Here is a 27,636-nt window from a genome sequence, read left to right as displayed (position 1 = left end):
AAGCGCTGTGTTTATTTTCAGAAGCTGCACCCCTGAAAAAAAGGTCAGGCTGGTGGAGGAGCTCTCTTGTGGAGAAGAAGTGAAAATCATCTTTGGACTGTCAGGTCGCAGCTCCAGCTCTACTTGTCTGAACTCAGTAGTGCCTCATTTCCCAGGAGTCACCTGTTCTCTCTGCCTTGTGCTTTTAGGACTCTGTCGAGGGAGAGTCTCCGTCAGTGAGATATAAAGTCAAAGTGACAGAGCCTTCAGCCTTCGTCCAGGTAGCCACCACCTTTCACTGAGCTGGAATGGAGACGGAACGAGAAGTTTCACTGAAGAAGAGCTTTAATGAAGGCCGAAACTGTGGTACAACCCCTTTTTAGCAATGATCCACGTTTACGCTGAATATTAATTTCTTATGAATAGACAAACCAAAACACTAATTAAAAATCCTCCATAAATATATAACATACTAATTAAAATGCCAGTTATTATCCCAGTGTTTCTGCGTCGTGTATTAGAGTAACCACGGCTATGCAAATCTTAACATAACAGGCAATCAGGGCCCAGTTTCCCAAAAGCATATTAGTGGGAGGATGGTCTTAACTGGTAGAGAGAGTGTTCAGTGTGATGTTCGCTCTACCATTTGGGAGTATAACTATTTAGACTTTTTGTGCTGAGCTGCTATCAGGAAAAACCCAGCCCACATCATTAACAACAAGTGCATAAATGCCTGCAATCAGCAGCAAAAGAGGGTATTTATTGAGTATTTTACTTGATTCTTTGCTGTATAAATAGTAAGCATGTGATTTACAACCCTGTTATGAAGAGTTAGCTGAAGAGATTCTAGGGCTAGCTTTCCAGCCTATCACATTGCCTCCTTAGCTTCTTCCAGTTAGCCCTTCATTCCTCTCCAGTCAGCTAGCATTAGTGTTTAGTTTTTATAAGCAACCCTTTGCATTAGAGTGTTTTTTAGTTTTAAATATAATGTTAAATATACTATTCAATTTGGGGGGGGGGGGGTGGAATTAGATTTAAATTAGCTAAGGGTTTTATTTTACAAGTGGACACAACAGTGTCGAACCAAACTCTCATTATTCAACTAAGCACAATTTACTATTCTTTAGAGTTGCACTGGTTATTGTTGCACCTATGTGCAAGAGCTGTCATGAGCTTTGAATGACACTTAGCAAATGGTATCCAGATAGTAGTCTGGACACTACTGTTGGTTGTCAGGCAAAATCTTTACCCAGACTTCACCTGATATGGACTCTACACACCAATGAACTGAGCCTGACAAAATTCTGCCCAAACCCTACACAAACCCGACTATCAAAGAAGAAAAAAAGCATTCCAAATAACAGCACCTGCTAAATTGCTGAAAATATCTTGACTATTTCTTAGTCAAAAAATAGAAAATAAATAAAAAACCCAGACAGAACCACAGCATTTATAAGAGTAGTATTAAAGACTAGTCCCTTTTTGGTACTGTTTACATACACACCTACACCGGCATAATCTGACATTATACCATGAAACGCCCATGTTTGTGTATATAAACTGTGCAGGAATCCAGCCCTACAGGACAGAAGTTCCCCAACCATGCTCTGGCCATTATAGACCCAGACTAATGTTTAAGGTTGAAAAAGGACAGCGGAGAATACCTGATCTGACTAGCTGAGTCTGACTAGCCGTCTTAGCTACACTAATATCAAACCACTGGTGTGCATGTAAACATACTCAATAACTGTCATCAGCTATCACTGATAAAAAAAAACAAAAAAACAACTAAGCAATATACATATATAAGCAATGTACTTTACCCAAAATGCTGAATACTTCTATTCTATCACCTAATAGTTACATTTTATCACTTTAAACTTTAAACTTTATTTTATTATGGAAAAACTTTAAAGGTAAAGGTGCACGTATTTGTCACTGTACAGTGTACACTGTACAGCGAAATGTGTCCTCCGCATTTAACCCATCTGGTAGTGAACACACACTCACACACACACACACACACACACACACACACATGTGTTAGGGGCAGTGAGTACACACACACACACCCAGAGCGGTGGGCAGCCAACTCCAGCGCCCGGGGAGCAGAGAGGGTAAAGGGCCTTGCTCAAGGGCCCAACAGTGGCAGCTTGCCGAGCCCGGGAATCGAACCCACAACCCTGTTATCAATATCTCGGCGCTCTAACCGCTGAGCCACCACTGCCCCCCAGGCTGTCTAATGATTTTTCTGATGATGTTTTCATAGACCTTGTGAACATTGCTGCCAACAACACCAGCAACAAAGACTAATGAGAAGCGTGCTTGATAAAAGGACTGATGTAATAACATCAGTGACAGAATAAAGTAGGGAGAAATATGAAAGTAGCAACAAATGCTAGCCAATATCCATAAAACCTTAATGTTTAAATTCAAACCAATCTCAATAAATATTTGGAAATAATATCTGTACCAGAAGAGACATGACCACTGAAGTCAGATTTGAACAAATATTTGAAGGGACTATTCTTTGAATTCCCAGAAGATGATCATCAGTCGACTTTAGTTGGTGCTGGAGTTCTCCAACGTTGGCTTGGTTTAAAAAAAAGGACACCATCAAACCAGACCCTAACAGTTATTAAATAGGTAATAACCCATTTTGGTTCACTGCCTGGGACTCTGGTAAATAGCACACTCTGAATGATTTCAAATTCAGTCTGCATGGCAGTAGTGAGGGCAGCCATTTTGGCTGTGAGGGGAAAACCTGGCAGACTTTGTCCACAAAGAGCATGACACCTGCTGATGGGTACAAACAGCCAAACTCACTGCTTGTGTCAACACTATCTTCGTCAGAGAGCCTCTTCAGCTAACACCTGACATCTGTCCCCAGAAAGGCGCAGACATGTCGTAGCATATGTGCCTTTAATAAGTGGTCAGACCAAGGTAGTAAGCACCTCAGTAGAAAGTGATCAGCTATCATAGCTTCCAGACATCTAGGCAAGGTGCTTTGTTTTCATAACATAAGTTTGAACATAAACAGGACATTCGTGGCATATCGAGTGGATAGGTTAAGGTTATTTAACTGGTACAATCCAGAGATCCAGAGGTTTTTTTTTCTTTCTTGGATTTTGACAGTTGGCGAATGTGACTGCAGAATAATATGCTAAATTAGAATAACTCAGATGTTTGTAAAACTGAAAAATAGTGTAAATTAAATTTGTTAATCTCTGTGACTGTAGACAGTTACTTTAACCATGACCTAAAAAACACAAGCAGCCAAAGAAATAATGTGTTACATAGAACAAAAAAAAAAATAGTACAATGTAGATGGCAATATATGCGCAAATATAAGAACCACTGAGAAACATGGTTTAGAAATATCGTAATGCTATGTTACAACGGCTCTGAAAACACATTGTAAAATATAATCTACTGTACATATTGATAGTAATAATCTACATTTGTGAAGAAGCACTATTGTAGATGAACTACATGCCTACATTGCTTGAAATTCATCATATGACATATATTAGATTTCTACATTACACATCAAATCATAAGCTGTGCGACTAGTGGGCGTGGAAGGTCATATAGGGCAATAGGGTCGATTGTGTAAGACTTTGGTCCCAAGCAAATAAATACATACGCTACCTCAAGGTGGATACATCATTTAAAAACCAGGCACAAATGAAGTCTATTGAGAATATTGTAGATGAATGGTTATGGTTATGGGGGAAAAAAAGAATGTACAACTCAATCACAGTAGCTGGCTACCACTAGAGTTTGGCACGTGAGTTATTTCAGCAAAGACAGTCTCCCAGGCCTCTGCTTCCTCTTACTGGATTGGAGGTCTGTCGACAGGTGGGTGGCTCTAGTGCGGGTGATACTGTAGTCAGACCTAACTGTTGGAGCCTCCTGCTCACGCTCTTGTCCATCACGAAGACATTCACAGTATTAGGTTGGATTGGTGCCAGCTACTGACCATCAGTTCGCTGTCACTCCGCCAGCCTCCTCAACCTCCGCCGTCGGCTCTTCACCTGAAAGGCATTCCATTTCCACACTGTTACTGATCTCACATTAACAAGTCACTCGTACCTTAATGTGGCCTTTGTTAAATGTCACGGCAGTTAGCATTAGCACGTGCTCTGCCTGTTTGAGCATGCTCGGAGCTGGACAGCTTGTTACGTACACATGAACGTGCCAGAAGGGTCCTTCGGAGAGATCAGGGGTGGGAAATCCTTGAGCGATTGTACTGGAGTATTGCACTTAGGCATTATTTTGGAATTACAAATTCCAAAAGTCAGTTGCACCAGCTGAATGTGAGTTTGATTGTAGGTTTGAAATTAGCTGTGTGCAGAATTTGAATTGCGCCAAATAGACTTAAGGTGCCCTTCTGACCCCCTGCAACCAGTCAGGAACGTTATTTAACATAATCAGAAAGTGTTATGCTCATGCTCTTATACTGTGTATATGCATTATTTAATTTAAGGCATGTCTGTTGTATTGGTCATGTTGTAGTATTTTGTCCTTTGGGTTTCTTCTGTTTAGCTCACTCACAATTTTGTGGGTGAGCTCAAACTGGGTCTCTTATGCACAATTGAATCGAAATTTATTACCGGATAGTATCAATGAATGTAAAGCGGTTGCTAACATTATCATCATTCTAAGTTGCTGTACAACAGGGAAAAGTAATGTTATGCTAAGGTTTCACAAATAATTTTTGTGATGTATAGGCTAATAACTCCACCATGCTTAAGTGGGCCTCACATGGATGGGCTAGGCGAGTTCCAGGTGCCTTTTTATTTGCACCCAGTTGGGCTTCCCAAATTTCCTCCTGGTCACTGACCCTGGTGGACATGCATATGTGTGGCCAACATGGAACCTGAGGACAAAACCTTCTGGTTCTCAGTTGGGCTACCCATACAGGCCCCACATGGGCATTTTACCTGATAATCTCCTCATATGTCCTCATTTGTGCCTCTCTGTTTATATGTAAATAATATAAATGATAATTTGTGTATTTTAAGGGAACTGAAACCAGCAATATGAACGAAAACATGTTTATTTGCCTACATAATCACAGCAAAACTGCTCGCATGACTGCACACAGTTGACTTGAACAGAGTCTACCACTAGGTTTCAGAATGAGCGTGTAGCGAAATATTTCAGTTCCAAACAAACTTGTAGAGATGAGCTGTAATTCTGTTTCTAATGTTCTAATGTTTTTATTAAAAGATCTAACCAAGTGTAAAACAAAAAGCGTTCTCCTACAAGTGTGTAAAGCTGTCCAATGATGCTGTGTAAGAAGCACAGGCTAGCCTTAACCTTCAGAGGGCCATTGTGTAAGAGGGGTAGTCTTAGAAAAAGGGCCTGGACTTCGGGATTGGGAAACAATAACCTATCCAGAACTGGGTTAGAACCAGTACTAACTAAAAGGTCACTGGATTTCACACCAACAAAATAAACGTAGATTTATTTACTTTTTACTTTTCATATTGGCATATGATTAAAACGGACTTTTTAAATTTCAGTATATATTAGCATTAGTATATAAAGTATATATTAGCTGCATGCATCGTGAATGATTTTGGCATGGCCCTCAAACTTTCACTTAAGTACAGTTTTTCTGTTTCCACCCTGAATGAAATGCCTCCGAAGAACCACTTTACACTTTTTTGGTTTTCACTGAGTTTAAACATTGAATATTTCATTAGGGAACCAAATTTGGTTTTATTGTCTTCCAAAGTGTACTGTCATCTTTATGTGGCATCCAAATCAAGCAGACCTCACTCTCACTTCAAACAGATCTTACTCTGCTCTGGACAGCAGAAACAGGTGCACTGGAGGTTCTCACCTGCTTTCTGGGCCTGGGCATCTCTGCTTTCATCTGTAGGGCTCAGGTCATCTGGAGGCCACCGCAACTCCCCACTCTCCACCTCCCCGCTTTCAGTGGGCTCCACCACGATGGACGGCAAGCGCTTGGACAGCTTAGGGTAACGCTCGTGAGAGTCTGGAAAAATCTGGAACACAGTAGTCACTTGTTTCACAGAGCCGTTCTTGACTCGTGGCTTGTTTTCATGCGTGCAAGATCAATTGGATCATAGGCACATTTCTCCAAAATATCCACCCAGATTATCAAAGGGCTTAAAGCAACGAGATCTCATTAGAGCATGGGGGCATACAAACACTGCTGAAAGCTCTTGAAGCAAATTAACAGGCTTAAGGCAATTGCGATCCGTATTCAGCCCTGAAGAGTTCAGCACTCTGCTTCGACTATCTATGCACGTCCATCATGGCCAATCAGAGAGTCTGTTGCCCAGGCGATCGCTTGGGATAAGAATAAACACATGTTTACTGACTGTTCCCTGCAGTGTGCTACTCCAAAGGCTCCATTAAGAGCTGCAGGATGGGACTTCAATAATGGAGCATCTGGCATTCACCTCACGCCATGCATGGGCCCTTCTACCACGCCACTGCTCGGTTTAGAGTTCAGGAGAGCAAGACGTGACTTGCGTCATGTATGATTATTTCTAAAGTGCACTTGTGGAGTTGATGGAGATGATGTGGAGAGACAGAGAGAGAGAGAGATGTAGGGAAACAGGAGAGGGTCAAGAGACTGTGGCGAGCCATAGGAGCGAGTACAGAATGGCAAATTGGTCGAACATTGGCTGTCATCACTAAAGAAACAGGGAGGGGGGCAGTCTAGTCAGCCTGCATGTATTGGCAATGTTCATCCATGCACGCGAGCACAAAAAAGGTAATGATGATAATTTCCTGAAAAGACTGTGACCTTTCAAGTCTCTCCCGAAGCTGTCTGGGAGCAATCTGAATTCATCTGGTCTTTATGAGCGAGAAGAAGACATCAGATTGGCTTTTAGGGGCAATGAGAGCAAAATGAAAGGGACAGCAATCAGGCTGAAGTGATGGAGGTGCAGTCAGAAATAGATCCTGTCGACAGAGAGCAATGGTGGGACATTTACACCTGTCAGACGTCCCCCGAGACGCTGGCGGAGCAGAGATGAGAAAAGGAAAGAGGCAATGGAGACACCTCACAACTCATAGAGCATGGTCTGTGGTCGTGTGTTAGTGTGCAGTGTGTATGTGGGTGTTCTTGCAGGTTAGTCATGGGTCAGCAGTCTCTCTGACTGTATACACTTGTGTTCTCTAAAAAATGGTTTATAAGTTCAACGTAAAATATTACTTCATGTGTTAACAAGCATTTGGAGTTCTTTAGAATTTTTTTTATTTAAAATGATTTTTTTTTAAATCTGAAATTAATTCAAACCTCAAAACACTAAAAAATCAACTTTTGCTCTTGCTCTAATTTTACAATGTTCAAATTCAGTGTTTTTACTGAGTACAGAATGGCAAATTGGTCGAACGTTGGCTGTCATCACTAAAGAAACAGGGAGGGGGGCAGTCTAGTCAGCCTGCATGTATTGGCAATGTTCATCCATGCACGCGAGCACAAAAAAGGTAATGATGATAATTTCCTGAAAAGACTGTGACCTTTCAAGTCTCTCACTATTTCATCTCTGTCTGTATATATATTTGTATATTTGTATTCTGTACTTTTTTTTGCTTATATTTCTATATTTTCATTTTTATATTCTATTCTTTAACTTAAATGTAACTTATTCTATTTTTATTTTCTTCATTTTTATTTTTATTTTTATTTTGCACTTTTGCACTTTACTTCATTAAGTTAAGGTTTAGTTAAGTTTAAATGTAGATTTTTATTGTATAGCTTGATGTGAGCAGACTGTCAAAAAAGCATTTCACTGCAAGTTATACTGTGTATGACTATGTATGTGACAAATAAAATTTGATTTGATTTGATTTGATTTGATCCTGTTTGTGATAATGATGATGATAATATGAAATATGAGATCCAACATTCTACAAACTGAAATAAAAAAACCTTTATATTTAAGGTGCAATATACAAAAAAAACAGTAGCTCAGGTCAAGTAATATACACTATTCCTATATAAACAATATACACTATTCCTGCCAATCAGCAACAGGGGGCGTTCATGCCTCTGCACAGGACAAGGAAAGGGGAGGGGCAGGGGAGCATGCTTTGTGTTGAACTACATGCATTGTAAAGGAGAGATGGCCGAGAAACAGCCGAAAAGGAAAAGAGCATGTGGAAACATGTGTGGTGATGCGTTTGGACGGTGGAGAGACCTCTGAACATTGAAAGACATGAAAAGGGAAGAGGCTGTAGCTCTATTTCTGCTGGATAGGTGGTCACACTGACTTATGTTTGCTGTTTAACTGAAATAGCTCAGAACTGAGATATTACTTAGTCTGGTTTGAGACTGTTTGTGATAGATAATTCCAGCTGGTTCACTTAGCAGCAACAATGGTAGCAAGAGAATTGCTAATGCTAACCAAGCTAATTACTTGCAATTTCATTACGGTATTTTATAATACAATACTTGCAATGTTTTTTTAGCCACATGAACCTGCGAGGAGCTTCTACATGAGCCCTGAAAAGGTGTGTTTTGCAGTGGAGTTTTATATATCAAGAGTCGTTCTCCAGAATCATATCCAGCACCTTCACCAACTACCCTGTAAACCTACAAACTACACAACTACACTCATTTTTACATTGTCCTCGCTGAGGCAGGATAATACACTGATGTGGATTGAATTTTCTCTGTATGAAGGTGTTCACCAGAAGAAAACAATATTGTAAACTGACTGCTCTGAAGAAACCTTTAGTCAATTAGTAAGTCACAAAATGATTTACTTTATGCGGTAAAGAGCAACCTAAAGAAATAGACTGTAAAAAAAGAAGAGATAATAACATCACGTAAGTAGTTAAAAGTTACTTAAAAGTAAGTGGATTTATTCAGCAGTGCTTCAATCTAATTATCTTTTTAGTGGAATCAACCTAGATTGCTGCAACAGGAAGTAATGCATTTAGATTGAATGGTCGAGCACCTTTCCTGTGTAATTCATGCTGTGACAAGCACTTTAGCTAGATCAGTTTTAGACTGAGATCTAGCCAGTTTTAGATAAGGTGCAGTCACTATGACCAGAGGATCGCTGCTAGCCTTGCTCTTTCCAGAGTGGGTAGATGGCACTTTCTCCCCACATGACTATTGTGCAATGCTGGCTGGCACTGGCATTTGCTGGCTGATGCATCAGAGCCTGGTACACATAGCTTTCCTCTGAGTGCGCCGGAAAAAGATGCATTGGCTAGCCACGCACGGGTCGGAGGAGGCGCGTGTTGGTCTTCACCCTCCCAGTGTTGGGAGCAATGCATGTGATGGGGGAGAGTATGTATGGGGTTAGAGCAAAAATTAAAAACATATAAAAAAATATGTTTAGACCTCTTAAAACCGATGGAGCTTCTGGTTAAATAAATCATTACATGGTCATTCACTCCCCAAGACTGAAAAAGCCAAATGCTGGGTCACAAATCTGATCAGTAATGACTTAAAAGCCACAGAAAACTGAACTAGCCTAAACAGTTCACCTGAAAAGAGATGTTTTGGTCTCCAGATGCTCCGTAGTCCCCCACTGCCGACTCACAGGTGTTCATCACCTCCGTCATAATGTCCTGCACCTAAAGAACCTGAAATAGGAAACAAATAAATATAGTGAACACCGCTCCCTCACCAGCCCAGAGTATTTAGTGTCAGAGAGCATAGCCCATACACCCATGCTCTCATTTGCCTATGAATGTGCCAGAGCCTGATTCAGACCAGCCTCCTGAACTAACCACAGCTGGGTTATTTCCTCCTTTCTAAATAAGTGCCACCAGCTAAAAGGATTCCTTCCAGCCTCCACATCCTTCAGGCCAGTGGATTGCCACGGTTTGCTTGACTGCTGCTTATTTACTATTAATTAGGAATTGAAATGACGCATGCACAGTATCAAGCCTGCTGACAGCTACAGAGCCCAAAAGTTGTCCAGGAGAATACATTTCAAATGTAGTGAACAGTTTCGCCTGAGCCGATCCGGAGAGGAAGATATTTTTGGTCTCAGCTTCAGAAATCAGAGCAAAGAAAGAGGGCAGTTTGGTTTATGGACATCATCCCTGATCTTTTTGGGGGAACGTTTCAAAACACTCAAATACTTCCTTTCAAAATAACTAGGATAGACTGTTTTCTTCAGCCCAGATTGAAACCCAGAATATGGCACAGAAGCTTCTGTAGGTTCCACATTCAGTAACAAAGTTAAGAGCAGCGTTAAATCGAAGGCCTGGTCTGTGGAGTTTAATGATGTGGTTTAAAGCTAAATCTATGGGCCATCATTAAGTCTAGTCTCTGACTAAACTGGGATATTAAGTCGTGTCTCATAATTCAAATTCCTGTTTACACCAAGATTCAGCCTAATAGAGGTCAGAGAAACCAGTCCTTTTAAGCTCATCATCATCAGTATCAATGTACTGAATTTTATTTTTCATTTGAACACAAATAATCATTACAAAAGATCAAATTAAACTATTAGAGCTGCAGAAGTGTGTGCTGATGTGATCCATGAGCTAAGCCAGAATAAATGGATATGGAAAATGGGATACGGAACAACTAAATAAATAAATAAATAAATAATCAGCTGATGAGAGCATGTTCCCAACACTAGTTCCTCTCAGATGGCAGTGATGTGAATCTATGTGATGCGGTTATGTGTGTCAGAAATGAAAAGTGGAGCGGCTGATGGTCCAGCTGAATGGCCCATGATGAAATAGGTATGATGTGTCGCTAGTTACAGCTGCTTTTAGCCTCTGTGAGAGCTGCTCGGATGGACAGTCAGTGCTGGAAGATGGAAGGCACTCCCAAAGTAAAGAGAGGTGTTTTAGAACCTTTCTGGGTGTGAATGGATCAGTTAGGCTCTGTACATACATAAACCTCAAGCTGCCCATCAGCATTTAAACATATTTTGCTCAGCACGCTGAAGGATAGCCTGTCTAGACGCTAGGCCATTTAGGTCATTTGATCTAAATGCGTGTAAAAGTGCAGTTTGAGTTATATATTTGTATATATTAAATATGTGCTGCGGTTGTTGTTTAAATCGCCATTGGTTAAGTCTTGGAAAAAACTGAGTATTTCCCATACAGTCCTGCATAATCATGTAGAGTAAATGTAGGGTGGTATTTCATCCACTGAGACAGATCATTTCCTGTCAGTCTGAAACCTCATCTTTCCTAGAGAAGAGAAGGCAGGTCCTGGCTGTGAGGCATTTTTGCATTTAAACTAACTTGATAAAAGGATATGCGGCTTGGAAACTTTAAACTTTTTCTAAACGATTAAATAAATCTGTTATATTATAATTCATATTTGCATGGTATATTTATTGTAATAATTTATTGCATATGTCAATAAAATAACACAGGATTCAATCCGAAGAGAAATGGCAGGGGATGCCAAGTCATCACCCTTGGAAAAGTCCTATGCAGACTTTCAATAATGCCTCTTTTGGATAACTGTGATTGTAATAATTTTCTTATACAGCTATAATATATATAGCATTTAATAAATGTCATGTGATATTCCTGACATGTAACCTCTGTATTTCATCCACACGTACACCCCAGTTTGTCTTAGATGCACTGGAAGTTGTTTGTGTCAAGCCAGCAAGTTATGATGGGAAAAAGTGTGCGTAGGTAAAAGGGAGGTGCTCCAATGCAAAAACAAGGACACACAGTGTCAGTAATGCAAAGCAAGAAAAGCTATTTAAATACTAATATTACCATGTGGAGAAGCTTCAGCCTGCTAAACATGAATGAGTGAGAGAGTGTGTGAATGAGTTACAAGCCATGAGGTGCTTCACATCTACACTATGAAAATTTATTTTAAGAAATAAAAAACAATTCTCTACTAAGTTGCTCTCAATGCTCTCAAGACATAGCGCTCAACAACTAGCATTTAACATCATGCTAGGTGTTTAGACTACTTTAGACTACAGGAATTTGGGGAGTTTCCAAATTAACTGTTTGGTACATTCCTAAAAAGAGGGAACTCATATGCAAGCTGAGACCAAAGAGGATAACTGACATTTTTGAAAGAATTCTTTCCAAAAAATAAAAAACCCTTTCAACATCTTTCAGCACTCTCTAAGAAGTAAGCATATCACTGTCAAGTCTATGATCAATAGATGCCTTCATGAGTGTAAATACAGAGGGTTTACTTGAAGACGCAAACCACTGGTAACACTCAGAATCAGCAAAGACTTTGCTAGAAAACAGCTTAAAAAAACCTGCTGATATACTTTGCTTAGATGAACCGAGATAGTGTTTTTACCAGAATTATGGAAAAAAAGAATATGGAAAAGGAAAGGAAGGGCTTAAGCATACCACATAACCTGTCAAACATGGTGGAGGCACTGTTATGGTATGGGCTTGAGAGGCTGCCAATGGAACTAGGCCACTGGTGATTATTGATGATATTGCCTCTGATAGTAGGATGAATTCTGAAGTGTATAGAGCTCTACTTTCTGCTCAGATCCAGTCAAATGCTGCAAAACCAATAGCAAGTCACATCACACTGCAGATAGATCATTTAAAACACACCATGAAAGAAATCCAGAAGCTTCTTAAGGCAAACGAATGGAATATTCTTAACTGGTTAAGTTAGTCTCATGACCAGCGGAGCATTTTCACTAACTGAAGACAAAACTGAAGGCAGTAGGACCCAAAAATCAATTCATTGACTGCAATAGATTTGTATCCAAATATCAAAAATAATTTGTATATTTACAATTCTTTTAGTTTGGCCAATTATATTTGATCCTGTGAAAATGGAAGAACTGTTGTCCTTTGTGTGTAATTGCTAAGTCTTAAACTCCTTAAACTAAAGCTAAACATCTACACTTCAATCCCATCTTAATGGCTTCACTTCAAACCCACTGAAATGGTGTAGAGAGGGAAAATTACAAAAACTGCGTCACCGTCCAAATACTTAAGGTCTTTGATATTTGAAACATTACTTCAATTAATTCATTCAAATTGTTAGGATTAAGATTTTAAGAACGTTTAGAAACTTTCTTTGAATTATCTTTGAGGCCCAATCAAGATTTTAGGTGTCCTAGTGGCACCACCCTATTCCACTGACCCCGAACTGCTCCCTCAGTTTTCTTTACTTTTCATTGTGAAAGCCTAATTACTGTAATATTACATAGAACTCACATTTTGCTCAATATCATCTAAAAAAGAACATACTAATGACAGTGTAAGACCAGAAATATCTGAAAAGGCCCTTTTCCTCATAAAAGTCATAACCATAATGACCTCTGCCGACATTTGAATCACCACCCCCTTCGAATCTTTTTTTTTAAATAATTCAACCACTGACTTTGCTGACTGCAGCACACACGCTCTTTGACCATCGTGCTGGCCTAATCTCAGGTGTAAACAAATGCTGCCTCCGCGTTGCACACACGCATCAGACTGCAGACCTGTTATCAGCTCGGCATTTACATGTACAACGGCTGTCTCTTAACGGGAGCGCTGATCTGAGATAAGGCGAGCGAGGAGGCCACAGTAGCATGTCATGGGCTTTGACGCGCTGAGCCCATAAGCTTCCCATAAGCCCCGAGAGGTGACAGGTGAGACAATGCAATGCCCCAGCAGATGAGTTCCTCTTTAAGAGATTTTCTATCGAGAAAACTCCTCACTGATCCTGGCTCTGCAGCTTGTGATACAAGTGTCAATATGCTTAGTTCACTCGGGGAGAGACAGAAAGAGAGAGAGAGAGAGAGAGAGATAGACAGGCAGCGAGAGAGAGAGAGAGAGAGACTGAAACTGGGGAGTTGGGGAGGAGAGGTGCAGTGAGTGAGTGGGTAGATGAAAGAGAGAGGTAAAAGAGCAGTAATATAAAGCAAAAGAGATTAAAGGACCCTGGGAAAAAAAGCTGCCTCCTACGACCTTAACATGGTCTGGCTCCTTCCATGAAACAAAGCCGTAACACCACAGCAAGAAGAACAACAGGCCACTGTGATGAAGAAGAGGAAGGAAAAAAAACAACAAAAAACTTTACACTAAAAGCACTATTCAAATTTATCTGCCGCAGTGGCAGAACGACCTGTACGGATAAAAGAAAGACAGAGAGATACAGAGAGAGAGAGAGAGAGAGAGAGAGAGAGAGAGAGGCAGAGTTGTTTGTGCTCTCCGCGGATTGTAGAATGGACTAATTATTCATGCTTGTTATGATGATCACAGTGGCCAACACAAATGTAGCTCGCTCGGCGGGCACCGGGGGCCCTTGTTAGCATACAGGCCTTTTCATCGGTAAATTTGAGCGGCAGAGACAAAGCGCCCTTGAGTGAGGGATCAAAGGGCCATGCGTGTGTTTGGTGCCATTTATAGCGGGACAAAGGCGCAGTCAAAGGCTGCCTCTGTGGGCGGCCGCACAAAGCCTTCATTTGCTCATCAAAATATTTTCAGAGGGGCAACTCCTAAAGACAGTGGACGTGTTAATTTATCCACAGAGGACAGATAGCCCAAGTGTAGGCTTTTGTGCTTCTGTGCGTCTGTCTGTCTGTGGGTCCGTGTGTCTGTGTACGTGGGCAGGAACCGTTACATCAACCGCACACACGCATCCATTGCATGCTGTGTCTGAGCCTTGTGTATCGGTGTCTGTGAGCGCTGAGCGGTCCCCCGGAGCTGATTCCCAAGTCTGCATTACTGGAAGTGGCAACTGGTGGAAGGTACCACTCAGGACAATGAAGAGGAAATGACTGATTTCCACAAACAGGCCCGTTTTCTTTCAATTAAAAGTGCCCCGAGGTGTTGCTGTGCAAGGCCCGACAGTCGGGAGGCAAAAAATAGAGATGGTTTCCTGAATAATTGAACATGGCTGGGTCCAAGGACAGAGTTCACCCCCCCCCCCTCCCTCCTCCATCCTCCCTCCTCCTAGCCATATGGAAAATCTTATTCAAATCTAGGGAAATGATGGATACTGGCCTGACTGGTGCTTCTGTTGCCGCCAGCCAATGAGGAGCTCGGACACGACGCCTCTCAGATTGCTAAACATTATCATTATCTTCTCTGGACTCAGGTAACAATACTGGAATGACTATGATTCACACAAACAGAGCTGTCTAAGTCAGGTGAGTAGTGCGGCACAGCAGATGAGCAATCCCACAGAAGATCCACTTTTGGTTCCCTAAAGAACCAGATGTGGTTCCTCTACAGCAATGCTCCGAGGAACCTTTATTTATCTACAGTGCTGCAAACTCAAGCTCCTTCATCAGCCGAGACAATCTGGCACTTCATAAGGGATCTGATCTCCTGGAGCTGGAACGTTCCATCAGAGAGATGTAATACTTTTGTAGCATACTTGAGATTCCGTGTTCGAGCCCCAGCCTAATATTACCCCATGAGAGATTAAACCCACAGCACAATCTCAAATGTTACATAATGTGAAAAAAAACATGTACTTGCAATGACAGAACACAGCAGTGGGGAAAAAAACATCTAACTGGCAGCAGTCTACGGCATGTTCTGCGCCTGTTTAACGGATACACTTTCAGCTGAGTAGGGCTGTAACCACACAGGTCTTCTGGGTGAGGAATACAGTAAATGGCGCTGTAACGTACGACCTGTGGGCTATTTTACAGGATGGTTGAACTTGGTTGGTCTGTCAGGCACCCAAGGCAGTTTGGGTGTGGACATCTCAGGTATGGATGGAATGGAAATGCGAGTATATCACCTGATGATTATATCTTGAGCGATCTTGCTTAATACAGGGCTCTCAATGGTTTAACCGCACTGTTATAAAACTGTTAAAGGTTTCCAGAAATGCCATGTATGCCTTGTAACCATCCAGGCTACAGTTTTAGAATAATAGGCCTTTCAGTTATGGCTATGTCCCTTAAAACCAAATAGAAATCCTTATCTATAATAATAATAATTATAATAATAATTATTATAATAATACACTTCCACTTATAAAAATGTTAAGGTCCATTCTGTCTCCATTCAGCTTGTAAAGAAGTAGAGGACAGCCTGTGTGTCCAGTGGGACTGCAGGTCAATGAGTCTACGTTGTGAGATGAGGGTGTTGGAGGCTCTCCGGTCTTACCTGCTTCTACAGAAGTGCAGTGTGTCCTCGTGCGAGCCGCCGTGTGCGTGTCCGCTGAGCCGCTGCTGGAGCAGTGTGTGCGGTGTGCTCAGTGTGTGCGGTGTGCTCAGTGTGTGCGGTGTGCTCAGTGGGCGGTGTGCGCTCCCCGGTAGATCCGTACGCCCAGCAAACTTGGTAACGAGTGAAATTTCACGCGCAGCAGCCGAGACACAAGAGACACGAGCGCGTGCGAGCGACGCTTTCGCTTAGCCAATGAGTGACACCCAGTGAGTGTCGTGTGCGCGAGCTGATGTGTGTGTGTGTGTGTGTGTGTGTGTGTGTGTGTGTGTGTCAAGACGGTGGATTATTAGCATGGGAGATATGACTAGCAACATGTTGGACCTCTGATTTGATAATAATAATAATAATAATAATAATAATAATAATAATCTAAAGATTAGGGCGTAGAAATGACGGTAAAGTGGCCCTACATCGTTCTTCCACGTTACTACAGTGTTACCTTATGGAAATTCTCATACTGTATAATATGACCAGCTATGAGCAGCTACATCACCACCCCCTTCCTGAGCCATCACCATTCAGTGTATGATTGGACTAGTTAAACATACTATTCTATAGTATCTAAATACACCTTTAAAAAAGTGGTCCTTTAGGTTCTTTAGCAAAAACAATAAAGAAAATGAGCCTGGTTCACCAGTATCTTTCAAGTCATTTTCATATTTGACTAGTTCTTAAGAAAAAAGTCCTAATACTGTAGAAAGTCTACATCAGATGCATGAGTTTTTAAACTGCAGAATTGATCCCAGCTCCGCTCGTATAACGGTGAAACCCATTGTTCTTATAAACTAAACAAACCCCAAAGAAGAAAACATTGGTGACTGTCAGAAAACCTGACCATTGGTCCTCTGTAGAACCATTTGAATGCTTAAATGTTTGGTTGCCTGCTTAAATGGTGAAGTGTCTTTGTCAGAGGAGCACTGTGCTGCACTGTTTATCAGCTGCACTTCTGCAGTCTTTATGACAAAAATAATAGGCAAAGTTCAATGAACTACTTCTGCTTTTATACCACATACACCTCTTGCAGTGCATGGACGATTTATTCTCAGTCATGCATTTTTAATTAAATGGGTTATAAATTCTTAATAAACTGTTATTGATCGAGTTACGTTGGAAGAGGCAGGCTGGCGGGTTAGGCAACGGGCCTAAAAAGCGCTGACCGCTAACTCATTAAATGGGACATTCTCATACCATGTAATATCATGACTGAGCAGCCACGTTTATAGCACCTACCTGAGCCATTGCCATAGGACCTGTTGGACATACAATCCAAGATTCTTAAAAAGGATTATTTAAAGGTTCTTTAGTAAAACAGCGGTGCTATAGAAGTAAGATAACATCAAAAAAAAAAAACATTTAAATGTTTTTATTTAAAAAAAAAGTTACCTTGAGGTAACATTATATTCTTTATATACTCTGTATCATAGATTTCTTCCAAATAATGTCTGGTCATCTGCCCATTAACTGAAAATAAAGTGCAGTTGGGTCATGCAACAAGACAATGATCCAAAGCAATGATCCACTAGCAAGTTTACCTTACAATGTTTTTTTCTTTCTTTTTTAAAAAAATGATTAAATAATAAGAAATTTTGGAATGAACTATTAAAAGGCCCAGTCTGAACTTTATTAAAATGTTGTGCCTGCTGCCTCATCGACCCTCCTTTGGGTATAGGCCTTCAGCAAGAAATCTCCAGATGGTTCTATCCTATGATCTTGCTTCTAATTGGCTACAGGTAAGGCCTACCTTTTTCACGTCTGCCAGGAGGTTCTGGCCAAGAAGTCTCTTTCCTTAAAGGTTCCTCATTAGGGAATATGTGGTGGTACCGGACTCTGGTTTTCTGAGCGTTCGCCCAAGACATGGGCTTACTGCAGGCAATTGCTTTGTCTTTTGTCATAGATGAAAATTGCCTATTTTGTCTAGCAAATGAGTTTGATAAACGTCTGCACTTGGTTGATGGTAGTCTTTGTTTTTGCACCATAAAACCATAAAGCCTTTTTGTCTTCACACTGGAGTCAGAGTTATGTGTGTTGTGATATTTCATTGGAGTTGCAGATGTTTTTGAGCTGTAGAAAGGCCTTTCCAATCTTTTAAAAGTCAAGGCACAACCTGAAACACAGAGTTCATGCCCGAAGACCTACAAATGTCACTGAGCTGAAGCAGTTCAGCAAAGAGGAGCGGGCCAACATCTCTCCATGGCATCGTGAGACACCAATTAATAACTACAGCTGCTAAGGGCTGTAACCAGTTATTGCAGGCAATCACTTTTTCACACAGAGGAGATTGGGTGTTGAATGTGTTTTCTTAGTTAATGCATAAAATGTCCATCACACTGTTGTGTTTTTTGTTCCCTCAAGGTTTTTTATGCACTATTAGGTTTAGTCTGTAATGTCACAGCACTGTATATGCACATCTATGTGTATTTCATGACATCCTTTTCCTACACCTTTGTTCATGTACACCTGTTTGGTTTCTCTGCATTCTGAATACAATTAGCAAGCGCATGTTATCTAAGATTAAAACTCACACTTAAAAATGTACTCTACCAATCAGATCCTGGAGCTCTATAAAATCCAATCAGCAGAACTTCAGACAGCCGTGAACAGATAGGCTGAGGGCTGGAGAGTGCTCTGTGGGTTATTCCACACCAGATTGTGAGCCTGGCAGGTTGGGTTGGGCGGTATTCACTTTTTTCATACTCTCTCCAAATATTTCCACAGTTTGACAGCTGTGTATGTTAACCTGATGCAAATTAGGAAGGAGAAACTGGTTAGCCTTAGCTTAGTCAGCACAATGGCATTCTCAATGCTCAAGTCATGTTCAAGTCTGGCTCACAGAAACACTGTTTATTAAGGTTAAGATGATAATGACTCAGATGTGAAGGGTTAGCCTAACTGCTGCTCTATGGACGTAAGTGTTGAGGATAAAATCTCATGTGTGAGAGGGCAAAATTCTGTGACTGGTGCTGGAGTGACAGAGAACAGTAATGCGACAGGTTATGTAGTGTTTGGACCTGTCACCAGATAACTGTTCCAGCTAACTGAAGCTCAGATGACCTGAGCCTCATATCTGAGAGCACAAAGTCACGTAAATGGTCTTAGAAGTAACTTAACAGCTGACAAAGCACATGTTCTGGTTGTTGCTGTCACATAACTAACACTAGATTAACTGGTACAATGCATCTATAGGTCCAATGCCTTTATCTCTGGGTATGATTGTTTTCAGGCACATTTAGCTGACAGGTTCATGCAGGTTGGCTTACTCTTCCTTTTATCTGGAATGACTCAACTAGTTTGTAAAACTCACAGTTACGGTTTGTCACCACCACTCAGTGAGCCCCCACAGTGCCCCCAACCTGTAGCTCTCTCTTAAATGCACATGGGCTATGAGCTTACTCAGCCTTGTTATGTCAATTTTGAAATATTAGCATCATTTTGACATATTGTGGTATACATTATTACTGTTATACCACCCTAAGCCTACTGGCAGGTCACGTCACAAGTTTCCATAAAAGGATTCAAGACAAAAACCTAAACATTAAAGCTGTCAAGTAATTAAAAAAACAATTCAACACAAAATATTGAACAAGATATATATAAGTAAAAGGAAGTTGTATTAAAAAGTAAAGAGTGAATTCTAATAGAACCAGATTTACCTAAAGGCTAGAGAGTAGCACTGAATTTGCAGCCTGGACTGTGCATTATTCATAGGCTCAAAAAGAACCTGGTTAATGTAACTGCATTAAAGTCAGGGGCACCATAAGGTAAGTTGGGAAGATTCTACAAGTGCCTGTGACTGACAGGGGCCCCAAAAACTGTATTAACTGCTTATTTATAATTGTTTGGAAAAATATATTACACTGGGCCAAAAATCCCTGGCAGCGCCCCTGGATAAAGTGTAAGATTTGCATGAATATTCTAATACAACACACGTGCAACAAACATCCAATAAACTGACCTGTTATGGGATTTTATTAACATGAAACTGCACATGGAATAAGTTACTTGTGCGTATGCTTGCACTCAAACACACACACACACACATATACGTGCTCCTCATGTTACACAGTAAGATCGCACACAGTGGAAACCAGGGCAAGAGGTCAAATGTCAGGGTCAGTGTCACACTGTGGGTGGCTCACGTTGCCACTGGCACAGCCTTGATGTCATTGGGAGTAACCAGAGAAAGGAGATGCTTCCATTCATAGAGCCAGTGATCGTCTCACCTCCCAGGTTCCAAATGGAAAATGGAAAACCTTTGGCTCTTGGCAAGTACATTTTTTCCAGTGTCTCAGTTGCTGCTAGGGAAAGGTGTTGTTAACATACACACACACATACACACACTGCTGAGCATGTAAATCTTTAAACACAGGCAGTTGGTGTCATCTGAGTGCAGCTGCTGAAGATCCATGTAATGAGCACACAGAGGTAATAAGAGACATGTACAATCAGGCTAACGGGCGTTTACCCCATTTCTGTTCCTAATAAAGGTAGTAGCCGTCTGAAAAGAAGCAGACTCTCAGGGGTCTCAGAAAGCAGGAGGTTAGTGTAAGCACCTTCCATTCTGACTTTCTTTGAATTTTTGTTCCCTTTTTTATATTCTTCAGAACAGAGCTTTGATCTGTGCGGGTGTGGAGGTGTAGGCAATTTCTTTGCGCTATCTTGGTATAATTCCATTCAAACTCTTTATCTTGCCCTGACGTCTTCTTATACAGTCAATTATATCCTTACCCCTTTCTGACTTCTTCCCAGTAGCTTTTGTGAAACCTCTGGAATGAAACATCTTCTGATCAGAACAGGTCGCAGTTAAAACAAAGCTTACGTGACTAATCATATATATATATAATAATGTTGTTGAATGCAGCCTTTGAATGATAAATTGGATCTGTTTTTTGATAGGACAAAAATGGCTTCTGCAGAGATGGTGCTCCCTTATCAAACTGAACTTTAGTGTACCAAGTTGAGTTATGCAGCTGTAGCTCACACCACAATAATGGTTTAGTATGAAGTTTGGTATCACATTTCAATAGTATTACCATCCAATAACAACGTTACCTTGTAAATACATAGCTCATTTCCGCCCAGTACGTAGGTTTCTCCATTACACAATTCTTGGCAGTGCTAAGAGGGTGAAGGCTTTCTCTAAATGCCAGCTCTGTTTGAACTGGTGCTAACACATTTTAATGAGACTTAGCAAAACATGTTTGGAGGAGAACACTACTGCCAGCTCTGTTGCGTCAACTAACAGGCAAGTGTGTTTGGCTAGCATTAAACTGAGACACGGGTTGAGGGTTGGGTTGTTGTTGCAGATCCAAGGGCTCATGGACATGGAGATGTGGTAAACTGCAATGGTAAAGTTGATGCTGTTGTCCCACTGCTTGCATGAAGTGATGCTGCCAGGGATTTTTTGGGATATTACACTGGGCCCCACAACTCAATTGGGCAAAACAATTTTGCCCAAATACTCAATTGATACATTTTTAGGGTCCCTTTCTGTCAGAGGCCCTTAGAATCATCCGAAGAGGACTATTCTTTGGTAATAGAAGTTTGGAATAACACGTTTGGCCCGCCAACAGGCCATAAGGCTGTTTAAGGGGTTAATATATAAAAATATATCTCTTTTTAAAATAAGTCTAATATTTACTGTTTATAATGTGACAATTCTGTCAAGTTATCTCCCTCACAAAATTTTGTGGAAGGATGCAGTAGGATGAGGTGGATGTAAGTGTGACCCTAGTGAATAAACAGTAGATTCAAGTATGCTAAATTTTATTATGCTACAGTGCATTATACTAATGATCACTGTACTCAAAAAGTGCCAAAATGGATAAATACTGTTTTTATATTTACACATGTGGACAAAATTGTTGGTACCCCTCGGTATATGAAAGAAAAACCCACAATGGTCACAGAAATAACTTGAATCTGACAAAAGTAATGAATAAAATTAATGAACAAAAATGATATGATAATAAACAAATTAAAATCCGACATTGATTTTGAACCATGCTTCAACAGAATTATTTTAAAAAGTAAACTCATTTAACAGGCCTGGACAAAAATGATGGTACCCCTGAAAATAATGTGACCAAAGGGACATGTTAAATCAAGGTGTGTCCACTAATTAGCATCACAGGTGTCTACGATCTTGTAATCAGTCAGTGGGCCTATATGTAGGGCTACAGGTAGTCACTGTGCTGTTTGGTGACATGGTGTGTACCACACTTAACATGGACCAGAGGAAGCGAAGGAAAGAGTTGTCTCAGGAGATTAGAAAGAGAATTATAGACAAGCATGTTAAAGGTTATAAGACCATCTCCAGGCTGCTTGATGTTCCGCTGACAGTTGCACAAAATATTCAGAAATTTAAGATCCATGGGACTGTAGCCAACCGCCCTGGACGTGGCCACAGGAGGAACATTGATGACAAATCAAAGAGATGGATAATACAAATGGTAACAAAAGAGCCCAGAAAAACTTCTAAAGAGATTAAAGGTGAACTTCAAGTAAAAAAGCCAGACTGGAATTTGCCAAACTACATATTGACAAGCCCTAAAGCTTCTGGGAGAATGTGCCAGATTAGACAAAAATGGAACTTTTTGCCAGGGCACATCAGCTCTATGTTCACAGACGGAAAAATGAGGCATATCAAGAAAAGAACACTGTCCCTAATGTGAAACATGGAGGAGGCTCTGTTATGTTCTGGGGCTGCTTTGCTGCATCTGGTACAGGGTGTCTTGAATCTGTGCAGGGTACAATGAAATCTCAAGTCTATTAAGGGATTCTAGAGAGAAATGTGCTGCTCAGTATCAGAAAGCTTGGTCTCAGTCGCAGGTCATGGGTCTTGCAAAACACAGCTATAAACACCCAAGAATGGCTAAGAGGAAAACATTGGACTATTCTGAAGTGGCCTTCTATGAGCCCTGACCTAAATCCTATTGAGCATCTTTGAAAGGAGCTGAAACATGCCGTCTGGAAAAGGCCCCCTTCAAACCTGAGACAACTGGAGCAGTTTGCTCATGAGGAGTGGGCCATTGACAGTTACAGGAATCGTTTGATTGCAGAGATTGCTTCAAAAAGTTGTTCCATAAAATAGTAAGTTAAGGGTACCATCATTTCTTTCCAGGCCTTTTACATGGGTTATATATATATATATATATATATATATATATATATATATATATATATATATATATAAATATATATATATATATATACATATATATATATATATATATATATAAATATATATATATAAATATAAATATATATATATATATATATATATATATATATAATTCCGTTGAAGAATGGTTGAAAAGCAATGTCTGACTTTCATAAGACTAATTTTCATAGAACTTTTATTTATTATTACTTTTGTCCGATTCAAGTTATTTCTGTGACAAATGTGGGTTTTTGTTTCATTAACCGAGGGGTACCAAAAAATTTGTACACATGTGTATTATACTTTAATAGAACAAAAACCCAACTTGAATTGTGTCAAGTGTATTTAACTAGTTATGTATTATGTGTAGCTATGTATACGTTAAATACACTGTTACATATGTAAGACAAACATAAAGTGATTTGAACTGAATTGCTGCATTAGAAATGTACTAAAATACATATTCAATATTTTTATATTAAGACAGTCAAACCAGTTTCCAGATTTTGTTTGAGTGATGACATTAAGAATAACCATCTTCAAAAATTCTGCATTCTGCTTTAGTGCACTAGTGATCACTGTAGCATTCAGCCAACAGAAAACCACACTCAGCAGCAGAGAGAGGTAACACTGAGGTCAGACAGCTACACTACCATATAGATTACAAGTGAACACATAGGGGGTCATTAGAGGTCATTAATTTGGGCAAAAACAATTTTAGGATTAAAATATACTTAGATATTTTATAACTTTTTAAGTGTGGTTTAAGTGAATTACTTTAGTAGTTGTTTTTAATACACTTATACAAAATGTACAAAAGAATTTAAGAAGTATATTAAATTAATTCTGACTAAAAATGTACTTTAAAGTAATGGATTATATATAATAAAAATTATACTATATAAAATATATAGTATGTTTTAATAAAGTTTGATCAAAGTTAACTTTCAAGCATTTGATACAAGCTTAATATTAAGTAAATACATAAATGTGCTAGTATATTTGCTAGTATATAACATAACTGGACAAATCTCTCAATCAAATGTTTAAAATACAATTAGGTACACATTTTTCACAAACAAGCACAAAGCATCGGGACACCAAGAACAGATGGGCCCAAAAAACAAGACTTAGGACGGTGAAGGGTAAGCAGAACACAAACCCTTGATAGCTGTAAAAATCAGCACAAGCATAAACATATGAACAAGACAAAATAAAAAAAATCCTATATACACTGAACCAGAGAAGAAACACCTGACAAGGATTACAGAAGGACAAAGCTAGTGACTAGGGACACCCTGACACAATGAGGAACAAGGGTGGAGACAGAGAAGAAAAACAAACATGAAGACATGCACATGGACCAGGCAGCACATGACTCACATAAACAAAGAGACAGAAACAGACCAGTGCAGGAAAAAAAAGTGGCAAGAAATGACAGCATTATGTTTTATTAGCTTCTTATCGACTTATAATAATCTACAGTTCTGTTCAAAAATATATTTTACACACACAGAAACAAAATGTATTACACACACGTGTTAATAATGTGTAACCACATTAAATTTTTTTGGTCTTTGAATTATTTGCAACTACAGAAATCTGCACAGGATTAGAATATGTACATTATATACATTTTTACAATTTTTTATACACAAAGCATAGCTCTAGGCATATAATTCATCCCGCTACTTCCATCAGCAGTCATTTCACCAATAAACACCAGTGACTTAGTTCCAACAGTGCCTCCACCATGTTAGACCGATGTTGTAGTATTGCTTCAGATCAAGAACCTTTCCTTTCCTTCTTCATACCCAAGGTAATTTTGCTTTCTGATTTTAAGAGGTTACCATTGGTTTTGCATGCCCTGCCTCTTCAAAAGTGCCATCTACTTTAGTTGTCGTTCATGGTGTTCCATTTTTTTGTACTTTGTTTGGTTTTGCTACTTTTATAATATACCACCTATGTTCTTTGGTCAGGTTTCCAGTTGATCCAGAGCCTATCAGGAATTCTTGGGCACAAGGCAGAAATACCCCATGGAAAAGTGACTGTAAGAGAAGGAAATCAGCAAACTGTACTGAACTGCGGCCCTCGGGTCCCCATCCCTGCATTAAAATGTAACATGGAGAGTGGTTTGCCCTGTCCCTGCATTCCGGACACATAGTGTACTAGAAACAGGAACTTTTGGAACGTCTGCAACACTGTTAAGCTGATTACGTATTTTGGAACTGAGCGAAGCAGGTCAGTCAAAAAAAAGCCTTTTATGGTGATCAGTTAAGTAAGACCCAAGAGCAGAATTCAAATGACGAAAGAAAGGTCGTTCCGTTACACTGAAAAAATAAAAACACGGAACCTATTAATGTGATTACATCTACATGTGAGATCCTGCCCTGGGAGTTTTAGCTTACAGTGTACTTTCTATTTCAAGTGCTTTACTACATTACTACGAGAACTGTGAACACAAACAGATGTGCTGTCAAGTTGCAACAAGCAAGTCTTCTGTGATTTTTGCTGAGGGGAGCCAGGCTGTTTATTTTTTTACAGCCAGTTTACATCAAACTAAAGATAACCTAGAATGGGAAATCTATCTTGGCATAATTGAAAAATTAGTGTTTGGTATATGATAAAACACACTGTTGAAAAAAAAATCACACATAACCAACAAAACTGTAAAATGGGCCAATTCCAGTCCCCCAAACTGTTACATAACAGTGTTGACTTTTATTTACCCTCCCAAAAATGTACATGCACCCAGTCCACTAGCGAAAGCCCTGCTAGCCCTCCTTACCAGAGCTGCAAAACAGAAAAAGCCAGCAGCCACTTGATGTTTTTTACAGAATATGATGTTTTTGATAACTGTGGCATTTTCTTTTAGTTGTCAGGACTGCGACTTTGCTTGTAAAGGTAAAAGTGCACATATTTGTCACTGTACTATGTACAGTGAAATGTGTCCTCTGCATTTAAACCTTCTGTGGTAGTGAACACACACAAACACACACACTAGTGAACTAGAGGCAGTGAGTACACACACACCCAGAACGGTGGGCAGCCAACTCCAGCGCCCGGGAAGCAGAGAGGGTGAAGGACCTTGCTCAAGGGCCCAACAGTGGCAGCTTAATAAGCCCGAGAAATCGAACCCACAACCCTGTTATCAATAGCCCGGTGCCACTGGTGACTTGTGCCAGTCCTCTCAGAAGAGTAACCCATTCGTTGAGCCAGGAAGCTAAATTCAGAAACATTAGCAGTTGCTAAGCTAAAAGTTAACCTCCCATGGTGACACTGTGCAGAGAAGCCTTCAGGAAAAGTGCTGTTCGGAGAAGCACGGCTGACAGCCATGCAAAGAGGCCCCTTGCAGCAAGAGTCAGTGGGGTTATGGGCTAAAATCTACAACCTAGCTGTTCAGGCCATTTCTTCACATTGCACTGTACTGAGAGGACAGCAACAATAAGAATACTTTGGAATGAGCGCAAAAAATAATGAAAATTTGTTACAGGCCTAAGAACAATGCTAGTATATGCTATGCTAGGATATGCAGCTGTAGGCCATCTTATTGGCTTAAACCAGCCAATAAATTAGACCTTTTTTTTTAGTAGTCCTCCGTAAAAAGGCAAGAAGCTGGAAATGGCATCTGAGCATATTTCACCCCAAAATACTTAATAAATGCATTTTATGGCACCTTTAAAAATTGTTTTGAGGGGAAAAAGGAAAAGGATGTCTGGGTTCAGTGCTCCCTCTAGTGCATAGATGATGGACTACATCAAGAAAAGCACCATGTAGCTTTGGCTTATTTGATGGGTTGATGAAATGTATTGATGCCTATGCCTATGTTGCCTATGTAGGTCAGCAGTGTGCACATCAGCAGTATCATCCACTGGTGCAAAATGTCAGATCAAAGGTATGGGCCTGGGGTGCTGTGTGAAAGCAACAGTGACTCAGCCAGCCTCCTACATACCACAGTCATATTTCTGAATCTCTTATTTGTGTTGATGGCCTTCCCACTGTGATTTCTTATCACTTGGCAACAGAGATGGCTGGGTGAGCTTTGGACCGATTGGAATACAGATGCTAAAAGTGAGACGAGAGATTTGAATACACTGGCCGAGAGTTGTCGCGTTCCCTTCAGTCCTGATGGCCTGAAAAGTAAAGTGATGCTGGGGACAAGGCAGATTCTCTCTGATCTCTCTGCTTGTCTCTCTTGTGTGTCAGTCTAAACGGGTCAGAGCATCCAAATGTGGGTGAAAGGCACATATCATAGGACAGCAGAGGAAAAAAAAAAAAGATCCTTTCCGACACTGAGACCAGAGGCTGCCCTGCTTTATGAAGTGCCAAGCAGTCACTGAAGTGTCTGTTTGCAATTTCTTCGCAGAATGCTTGTTGAGTGGGGATTTAATCTAAAGCTGCTC

The 27,636-nt window shown here is 40.3% G+C and overlaps 1 protein-coding gene across 1 annotated transcript; it reads right to left on the bottom strand.

The window, feature by feature from the left end:
• Positions 1-2,887: 2,887 nt before the first annotated feature.
• LOC140576774 (protein LBH) lies at positions 2,888-16,266 on the bottom strand. The gene is made up of 4 exons (XM_072696379.1): positions 16,015-16,266; positions 9,469-9,567; positions 5,834-5,999; positions 2,888-4,016 (listed from the first exon to the last, which is right to left on the bottom strand). The coding sequence occupies exons 2-4, from the start codon at positions 9,544-9,546 to the stop codon at positions 3,964-3,966; spliced, it is 297 nt and encodes a 98-aa protein (XP_072552480.1). The 5' UTR covers positions 9,547-9,567; positions 16,015-16,266; the 3' UTR covers positions 2,888-3,963.
• Between the last annotated feature and the right edge of the window lie 11,370 nt (positions 16,267-27,636).

The sequence above is a fragment of the Salminus brasiliensis genome, chromosome 1 (assembly GCF_030463535.1).
Source record: "Salminus brasiliensis chromosome 1, fSalBra1.hap2, whole genome shotgun sequence".
Lineage (NCBI taxonomy): Eukaryota > Metazoa > Chordata > Actinopteri > Characiformes > Bryconidae > Salminus > Salminus brasiliensis.
The sequence above is the reverse complement of the archived record's forward strand: the minus strand, read 5'-3'. Positions and strand labels throughout refer to the sequence as shown.